The following is a 10,596-nucleotide window of genomic DNA, read 5'->3' as shown; positions in this document are numbered from 1 at the left end:
GGGGATTTACATCGATAGTTAGCGACAAAATAGCGATGGAATATTTCAGTTGCTAGTTCGTCGTTAATCAGTGAGCATTTTACATCGGGATTTAGCAATGAAATATTTCTATTGCTAATTGTCAACAGAGTTATTCCATCGCTATATCTATCGCTAAGTGCAACAGGTTTTGTGACATAAAATTTCAGTCGCGATTTAGCGACGGAGTTGACAACGAATGTTTTTCCGCCGCTAATTTTGTAAATATTTACGAACTTAGTGATAAATGTTTTTCTCTCGCTAATCCATCATAACTTTGCGATGGAAAAATTTTGTCGCTATCTGTTATTTTTCTTGTATTGAACATCTATAGCTATTAGATCTGCATGAAAAAGATTTTTAAAAAATATTGTTTTAGAAGATCATTTTTTGAGAAAATGATTTAAAAAAGACTAGTTTCGAAATCTTAAAAAACAAAAATCATGTGAATAGTTAGATCTATATTTTATTTGATTATTCAGCATGAATAATGAATGTAGAAGCTTGTGTTTGAGCATTTTGCTATAGATCTTGATGCTATAAACATGTCTCTTGTATAGATCTTGGTTAAAAATACGCAAAAAATTGTTTTGAAGAAGGTTTTGTAAAAAATGTTTTAAGGTTTCGATGTTTTATGATAAAGTAAGTTAATTTGATCATATATGTTAGATTATGACATGTATAACATGATTAAACAACATGTTATTGAATAAATAATTCATAATTCCATATTATTTTTATGTTTCTTGTGATTCTTGCATAAATAAAATTATATTTGAGATATTCTATGAAGATTTTGTAATTTTTAGATTATGTTTATTAATATTTTAGCATTATTAGCCTAAATATGATCAAAGATGTGATGTATGATGTTGTAAATGCGTTTAGAGCATCTAAAAATCATGATTGAATGAGTTTCACTATGTTTATTGTTGTTGCTTAATAGATCTTGCATGAGTTTGAATCTTGGCTATTTTGTCTTCCTTTTATGTTTCAACCAATCTCAGAAAAAAAATCGACATCTCTATAAAAATGAGGTCAAAAAATAAAAATAAAAATAAAAATAAAAAAATACTGGAGTATTCTATACTTCTAGGGATTGAATTTAAAATCTTGTTTCGTCCCGTTCTATTCAGTTTGGAGGCTGAAACGTCCATTGCAATAGAGCACATATTTTCTACCTTGTCAGCATGGCTGTTCCGACCAAAGATTTTGAAAGCTCTAAAATCCTAATCAAAACTAATCAAAATAAATTATGAAAAATCTAGGTGAACGGTAACATGTATAAAAAGATTATGTTTAATTTTGTCCTTCACTAGCGCGAAACTGAAAATAATTTTCTTTGGCGAAGGTAAATTGCGCCAATAAAACCTTTACCGGTGAGACTTTTAGTGACACAGTGATGGTGTCACTAAAGATTTACTGGTGCAAATGTTGCACCAGTAAAAATCAAATTTCTTGTAACTGGCTTTTCACCCTTTATTTCGCAAAAAAAAAGTTCACTCCATGATTAACACACAATTTCATTCAAAAAGCTCACCCCATGATTAACTCACAATTTCACAGGACTGAGCTAGCAGAAAATTTTATTCTACTTGCAGCATGTTTGGCAGCCATCACTAAGAATAAAAAGAAGGGCTGCTTAATTGTCACGCATGCACAAAGGGCTGCACTTAAGTTCAAGCTTTCAAAAAGTCTCAGTGATTTGCGAGAAAAAGGCTTTGAAATCTTTTGTATGTGTGCCAACACCCTCAGGCTTTGATGCCAGGTCGAATGCCTTATTCCTTGCCTCAGGGTGCAGCAGTGCCTGAAGACATTATCGAAAAGAAAGCAATTTTCAGGCAGACAAACAGAACGCATGTGTGTGGTATGCAGAAACCTTCAACAAATTAACATGTCGATGCATATGCATGTGTACCACAACTATTAACATACCTGAATGCAGACCTCTGCTACATCAGCCCTGGGAACTGTTTTTGTTTCTAATTCAAAAAAAACATCACCATGTCCAAATAACAACTCGCGTTTGCCGCCTTCATCGTCCACCAACCATCCAGGTCTTGAACACAGAGGACAAATAGCAAATAAGATTGTAATCCTATAAAATGTACACAAGATTTGATCCATGCTTATTTAGTTTAACCATGCTGTGTCTCTGTGCATGTGCCGAGAATATTAGTTTAACCCAGGAACTTTAGTATTTCTAGCTACTTTCATGTTGTGGAGGTACTAGTTATTGAATATAGGGCTATGAATATTAGGGGTGTCAATGGGTCGGAGTTGGTTCAGGCCCAGGTGATTCTGGATTAGGTCCAATCAGGTTTGCCATACGTAAAACCATACCCAGATCCTATAAGAATTACATGAAGCAGAACAGGTCCATAACCGGTAAAATAATAATTTTTGTCTTTTTTTACATTGAAAAATCAAGGGTTTTAATTGTAACTTGACTGGAGCCTGGATCTGGTATGAAATTTCTCAGACTATGCCCATCTCCATACACTAATCGGACCCTTCAGATCCAACCTGGATTCTTATAAGACCTCCTTTTTTTTCACCAAACCCTTACCCTATATTGTATGGCATGGGTCAAGTCCGGGTCAAACCCAACCCGTTAAAACCCTATGCACCAATGACATAATTGTGATGCACATACCTTTGCCTTAGGTTGATTTCTTTAAATTGACTGGTAGGGTCAAATGTTCAAAGAACAAGAAGGCATACAACGGAGAAGTGCACTTGTTATTTAAGCATTCAATACACAAACGTGATAAGATTTGAGAAGTAGAGCTGCAAAATAAACCAAACAAGCTGAGCTTAGACGATTATTCAATCACTAACTAACTATTGCCTGCTCGGACTTAGTGCTGTGTAATGATATGTGCCTTTTGTGGCCTAGCTTTTGGTAAAGACTTTGTTCAAACTCCTAAAGTCGGATTGGTAAGCCGAACATTGAATAATAAGTTCTCGGATTGGTTCAACTTGTATAAGCTCATTAAGTAGTAACAATTTTATTTTAGACATATTTTACATCATATAATATATTGTGGAACAAATAATTGAAGTTTATAGCTTGCAAGCAATAGGCATCGAGATGAAATCTTATTCCTTTCAGCTTTGAGACAATGTCGTTTTTGTAGTCCTATTACTTTTGACTCTGAAAAAATGCATTTTTTTGGTAAATAAGCCAGCTTGTATGCAGCTTGTTTTGCTCATGCTCCTTATGAGCTTGAATGCTTCAAGCTTGGCTCATTCATCTCATTTACCAGGCCCACTCAGGCTCATAATGAGCTTGGGCTTGTTATGCTTGAGATAGCAAAGCTGGCACGTTTAAAGAACAAGATTTCTTTAATATTTTGAATAAAGTCACAATGTTAGGTTTCAGATCCAAACCTAAGCCTCAATCAAACTACTTCTTCGACGCAGTGGTTCCATAAATAATACTAAAAATCTGCATCTTGGAATAATATTAGGAACTTTGGTAAACAAAAAAACAAACATTTTGACAGTAAATACATATGGCTATCCAACTCCAAAGTGGAAAATGAATAAATTAGAGAGAAATTGTTGAACAGGTAAGGCCAACTAAAAAATATGATCACATTCATAATTTACTGAACCAAAGACGCATAACACAAATGTTCCAACAAATTTGGTAGGACATCCAGATTGTAACTCATTAAATACATTCAGATCATAAGAAATTCTTGAAGGTACCTTATGATTGTATATGGTACACCTGAGTTTACCAAGTACTCCTCGGCCTTACGCTTGTAAATCTGAAAGCACAAAACAATTTCAGTCCCTTACAAAGTTCCAACAATTTTCATGTGCAAAGAAGCATTTCATATAATTTATAGAATAAAAAACTCAGATAGACAAAATCATTCTTCAAAACAGAAAGAAAGATGAACAAGTCAAATAGAAAGGAAGAACATAGTAAAGGACATAAATACCAAAACAGCTAACCAGCAACAGAAAAATGGCCAAAGACCGACGTATTTAAACGGGAAGAAAATTATAGACGGACCAAGAGATGATACATATAGCTCATAATCAATTAACAAAAAAAAAAGTTTCTAACCAAAGCCAACTTATCGACATATTTTGATATAGTTAACCAAAACTAACTTACCGACATATTTTGATATACAGTACTGTAAGAAAGATAACGTTTAGGATCTGTTCCACCGATGGCCCCCACCAAAACAATGTGCTTTACTCCCGCATTTATAGCTGCATAAAAAACTCTTTAAGTAAATAAACATAAACTACAATAACATGACACTAAAGGGATGTTTTGCTTAGCTGAACTGAAAGCCAACTGCATGGAATCAAACTTTTATTTTGAGCGATGGAATATCAATTCCACATCAGGTGAATGATGACATTCTTCACTCGCAACTTAGAGTGTGCTTTCTTTACTTCTTTTTTTTGTGAATTCAGATTGTGTGTTTCGTATCATTCACACAATTTGGGCTGGTAAACGATCTGAATAGCTCGTGACCGGGCTCGGTTTGCCCCTTCACGAAGTTGTTCATGATTGGTTCGTATAGATGGCGAGTAGAGCCACGAGCAACTCGTTTTTGTTATACCGACCTGGTGAAAATTGGATTTCTGAAAAGAGATTTCAAGCCTAGAGGCATGTTCTTAAGATCACTATCTTTAGAACTTCAATCGCCCCACTCCGAAAATTCCGAAGATGCAAAAAAGGGTTTTATTACGACTGAGTTTTCAGGATACAACTAGGCTTGAACCTCAAGAGAGTCACTGCTTCGCAAGAACAGATGACCTCTACCACACATGAACTCTGCAAGCCAAACCGAGAAGAAAGAAAGGAGAAAACTGGAGAGTCAGAGATTCTGATGATCTTCAAAAGACGAAAATAGAAGAATTTATAGACTTTTAGAGAGGCCAAAACGTTTTGCGATAAATGAGATTAATGGCCATAAATCTGACGATTTGAAAATAGTACGAAAAGATACCTGAACGGTAACCCACCTTTGACTGTTAATCAAAGGCCTCCAAAACCGTCCAACAGTCACAAAGCACCTTAAACTCAATATAAATGATATTAAAACTTTTCAAATGGCCAGATATCTCAAAACCGAAAAATCAAAACGGATATTTGCGCCTCATATGCACCTCGAACCGCTGCGAGCGTGCGAAGTGCAAAGTGCGCCATCAAAATGCCACATTGCGCCTCAAGCGCCCTTGCGCACGTACGCACGCGCGCGCGAACGACACGTCCGTTGCTGCACGATGCACAACAACGTCCGCAAGCCACCCATGGACACAAGGCTTACCAAAGTATAGAATAGAGAACAAAGTATGTATTTAAACCACTAGAAAAACTGATTTCTCTTAGATATGGGACTAAACTTTTTAAAACACTTTTGGTGGAAAGAAATCATCAATTTTAAAACTTTCCTAACAATCCCCCACTAGTTTTAAAATATATTTGGCTTGCAAAGAAACTTATGCATCAGTGAGAGTGTCAGCATGACTTGAACCCCCACTATTTGAAAGAAAACCTAAATTAACCAAGGTGCTAAGTGGACTCACCTTGAACTTAGCTCCTTATATTGTTAACGGAGTTTTCAATCATACATAGGTTTCCATAAGTTCGATTGTGTGGATTTCATGTTGGCACATTTAGAGCCTTGTGCTTTCCTAGATTCATGAGTGCTTTAGAGAATTGTCAATTCTCATAAGAAACGGCTCACATTTCTACACTCATATAGGTGAGTTTGTCTAGGTGTACTGTAACACACACCTTAGCCTTAAGGTCTACAAACTCATTAAGAGCTATTAGCTCAACTCTCATATTAGTTACAGCTCATGAGCACACATCAGTAATGGGCTTACATAAATATGCTCAATATCTGTCATTCACCAATTCGTTTCTCATTGAACCTATGCATGTGGGATCTCCAGCGCTCTAGGTTGGGTATCCTTAGGTGATGACTTAATTGGCTTAATTCTCATTCCCCTCGATGTTTTATTGATGACATCTCTCAAAAGGCCTTTCGTAAATGGGTCTGCCAAATTTTGACATGACTTCACATATTTCAATGAAATAATATTGTCATTAATCATTTGTCTTATAAAACTGTGTCTTAGACTAATATGTCTAGACTTCCCATTGTATTTCATATTACTTGCTTTACATATAACTGATTGGCTATCACAAAACATTGAAATAGCAGGTATAGGCTTCTCACCTAGTGGAATATCCACTAGCATATTCTTAAGCCATTCAGCTTCTCTACAAGCAGATGCCAAAGCAATAAACTCAGATTCCATTGTAGAATGAGTTATACAGGTCTGTTTCTTAGACCCCCCATGCAACTGCTCCTCCTCCAAGGGTAAAAACCCAACCACTCGTAGACTTGGAATCTTCAAAGTCAGTATTCCAACTTGCATCACTATACCCTTCAATAACAGCAGGAAACTCGGTATAGTGAATTCCATAGTCTACAGTATGCTTTAGATATCTAAGAATCCTGTTCACTGCATTCCAATGTTGATGACCAGGATTATTAGTGTATCTACACACTTTACTCATTGCATAGGCAATGTCAGGCCTTGTGCAGTTCATTGCATACATAAGGCTACCTACAACACTGGCATATTTTAATTGTTGAACACTAGCACCATCATTAGGAGTCAATTTCATATTTGGATCATATGGGGTGCATGCTGGTGAACTATTAAGATATCCATACTTTGTAAGAATTTTCTCAATATAATGTGATTGACATAATACAATGCCATTTTTATTTCTTATAAATTTGATTCCTAAAATAACATCTGCAACACCCAAGTCTTTCATACAAAACAAGGAAGATAAAAATCTTTTGGTTTGATTTTGCATTCACTATTGTTACTCAAAATAAGCATATCATCAACATATAAACAAATAATAATAATTGAGCTACTATCTACTTTACTGTAGACACATTTGTCCGCATCATGAATTTTAAAACCATTATGCACCAGAGAACTATCAAATTTTTCATGCCATTGCTTAGGGGCTTGCTCTAATCCATATAAGGATTTCTCAAGTTTGCAAACTTTGCGCTCTTGCCCTAGCACTACAAAACCTTCAGGTTGCTCCATGTATATCTCTTCATCTAATTCTCCATTCAAAAAGGTCGTTTTCACGTCCATTTGATGGATTTGAAGCTTATATATGGCAGCCATGGCAATCAAAATTCTAATAGTAGATATTCTGGTTACAGGAGCAAAAGTATCAAAATAATCAATACCTTCTTTTTGTTTAAAGCCTTTTGCAACCAAACGTGCTTTAAATTTATCGATTGTACCATCAACTTTTAATTTCTTTTTGAAAATCCATTTGCAGCCAATAGTTTTGCAACCAACAGGTAAATCCACCAATTTCCAAACATTATTAGACATAATTGATTCCATTTCATCATTAATAGCTTCTCTCCAAAAGGCAGCATCTTGAGAAAACATAGCCTCTTGAAAAAACACAGGATCATTCTCAATTAAAAATGTATAAAAGTCAGAACCAAAATTAGTTGATTTTCTAATGCGTTTACTGAGTCTAACTTCAGTTTCTGGTTCATCAACACATTCATTAGAATATTCAATCATGCCATTTACAGGAAGTTCATCTACTATAATCCGGCTGCCATCAAGAAGAGAATCAAATGCATTTTTATGTTCTATGAAAGATGCATCTCTAGATTCTACAATAACATCATTAACAATGTCCAACAATCTATATGCTTTACTATGTTCAGCATACCCAACAAATGCACATTTAAATGCTTTAGGTCCAACCTTCTTTCTTTTATTTTCTGGAATTTTAACATATGCTAAACAACCCCAAACACGAAAATAACTAAGATTAGGTTTCTTACCAAAACACAATTCAAGCCTAGAGGCACGTTCTTAAGATCGCTATCTTTAGAACTTCAATCGCCCCACTCCAGAAATTCCGAAGATGCGAAAAAGGGTTTTGTTACGACTGAGTTCCCAGGATACAACTGAGCTTGAACCTCAAGAGAGTCACTGCTTCGCAAGAACAGATGACCTCTACCACACATGAACTCTGCAAGCCAAACCGAGAAGAAAGAAAGGAGAAAACTGGAGAGTCAGAGATTCTGATGATCTTCAAAAGACGAAAATAGAAGAATTTATAGACTTTTAGAGAGGCCAAAACGTTTTGCGATAAATGAGATTAATGGCCATAAATCTGACAGTTTGAAAATAGTACGAAAAGATACCTGAACGGTCACCCACCTTTGACTGTTAATCAAAGGCCTCCAAAACCGTCCAACAGTCACAAAGCGCCTTAAACTCAATATAAATGATATTAAAACTTTTCAAACGGCCAGATATCTCAAAACTGAAAAATCAAAACGGATATTTGCGCCTCATATGCACCTCGCACCGCTGCGAGCGTGCAAAGTGCAAAGTGCAAAGTCAAAACACCACATTGTGGCTCAAGCGCCCTTGCGCGCGCGAACGGCGCGTCCGTTGATGCACGATGCGCAGCAACGTCCGCAAGCCACCCATGGACACAAGGCTTGCCAAAGTATAGAATAGAGAATAAAGTCTGTATTTAAACCACTAGAAAAACTGATTTCTTTTAGGTATGGGACTAAACTTTTTAAAACACTTTTGGTGGAAAGAAATCATCAATTTTAAAACTTTCCTAACAGTTTTAGCATAAAACGAGTCGAGGTGTTAGACTCAACTGGCTTCCTAGAGCTCATATAGATAAATAATATATATTTTTATGTATAATATATACTTTAAGTATAATATGTAAAAAAATAATGCATAAAATATACATAAAGAGAACTATTAAATGTAATATATAAAAAATATATTTTTTAAGTGTAATATATATATATATATATATTCTACATAAATAACATGGAATGTTTTTACATTAGCCAGCTCATGTTCGGCTCACCTCATTCACGGACAAGCCAATCTCAAGCTCAACTCGGCTAAAAACAAACACGAGGTGAGCTACAAAATGAATCCACTGGTAAATGAGTTAAGCCCGAACATGGCCTGTTCTGTTCGTTCAGCTTGTTTACTAGCCCAACACACTATCTTTCATGGGATGATGCAGTAAACAGGAGGATCGCTCCTGAACCCTGCACGAATCGGCACCTGGCACAGCTAAGAAGCTAAATTATCTAAAATAATTTAAAAATACAGGAAATAGAAGAAAATAGAAACAAAGTAGAATTAATCTCAAATCTAAACTTCCATGATTCCTGCCTATTTCATCTTTTTATGGATGAGGTTTTACAATGGTAACTGATAAAATCTACCTAATTTGATAAACGCTAACTATATATGATAAGTTTACTATCTTGTTAAACAATTTAAATGGACATAAATCCAATATATATTTGATATCGAAATACGACTTATGACCCAAAATTAAAAATTATCCAAAATATAAGATTAGATTTAATTGGATTCAGTGGCTCTCGGTTCTGTCTGGTTCGCACTCTGGATCACCCCATCATAGAATGGGCTCTAAATTGCATAACCAAAAAAGAAAATACCAACCGGCATCGATCTGATGCTTCTGTCCCCACCATTCAACCTAAAATCCAAAAAAATAAAATGTAAATACAATTGCACATAAAATGCTGAAAAAAGTATACCGTCAATTCCACAAGTCAAACTCCAAAGCCACCTGTTCATGATCTGCCCCTTCTTCAGAGCGGGAATTTGGTTCATCGGTTAATTCAGGTGCACTTGTGAGAATCACCAATGCATCAATACCACCTTCAAATGCTGGCAGAATGCTGCTGGGGTCCCTAATATCCCCAACAAACACGTCGTTACCTCCTCCTATTTTCTTCTTACTCTCCACTCTTCTAACCAAACCTCTTGCAACGAACTGATCACTCCTCTCCTTCAGTTTCTTAAGCGCATTTCTCCCTACAATCCCACAAATCACTCGTTCAAAATGAATCCACGCACAGGGGAAAAAGGGAGAAAACGATAAATGGTGATTGGGTTTATTAGGAAAAACTTTTACCGGTTCTGCCGCCTGCTCCGGTGACCAAGACCGTCATTAAAGCCATGGCTGAAACGGCGAAGCGTCTGAAACCAAAGCTCTTGGATTTTTCTGACGAGGATTGAGAGCGCTGTTCACGCAGGAGTTGGCGACGTCATATATAGAAAGGAAGGTCCACTTAACAGGAGGGGAAAATTTCCCTAAAAATATATCCGCAGGCGCCGGTGTGCTACGTAAGGCAGAGTGGACAGGATCCCCACTGTGGGATCGGCGTGGATTCTTGCGTAGGGGAAGGTCCAATAATGTTACAAGGGGCAATTATGTAATTGAAGGAAGGAAGAGAGACAGAACCAAACAAAACAAAACGGCTTAGACACCGTGCATCACCCGACACATCCCAATTGGGGGGTATTAAAGAAACTATTAACAAAATGATATTTTAATACTTTTCGATTTTTAATCAAACACGTCTTTTATACAATTAAAATATCAAAAAATAATTTTTTATTAATTAAAAAAATAAAAGTTCCTAGAGCTTCATGCCTTATTTGTCG

At 36.1% G+C, this 10,596-nt stretch overlaps 1 protein-coding gene across 1 annotated transcript; it reads right to left on the bottom strand.

Annotated features, from left to right (window-relative positions):
• Positions 1-1,705: 1,705 nt before the first annotated feature.
• On the bottom strand, positions 1,706-10,109 carry LOC149838841 (uncharacterized protein At5g02240-like). The gene is made up of 7 exons (XM_090007815.1): positions 10,064-10,109; positions 9,716-9,963; positions 9,586-9,622; positions 4,154-4,254; positions 3,736-3,797; positions 1,954-2,077; positions 1,706-1,825 (listed from the first exon to the last, which is right to left on the bottom strand). The coding sequence occupies exons 1-7, from the start codon at positions 10,107-10,109 to the stop codon at positions 1,706-1,708; spliced, it is 738 nt and encodes a 245-aa protein (XP_089863941.1).
• Between the last annotated feature and the right edge of the window lie 487 nt (positions 10,110-10,596).

Source organism: Nuphar pumila, chromosome 5 (assembly GCF_984573655.1).
Source record: "Nuphar pumila chromosome 5, dmNupPumi1.hap1.1, whole genome shotgun sequence".
In the NCBI taxonomy this organism is placed as follows: domain Eukaryota; kingdom Viridiplantae; phylum Streptophyta; class Magnoliopsida; order Nymphaeales; family Nymphaeaceae; genus Nuphar; species Nuphar pumila.
The sequence above is the reverse complement of the archived record's forward strand: the minus strand, read 5'-3'. Positions and strand labels throughout refer to the sequence as shown.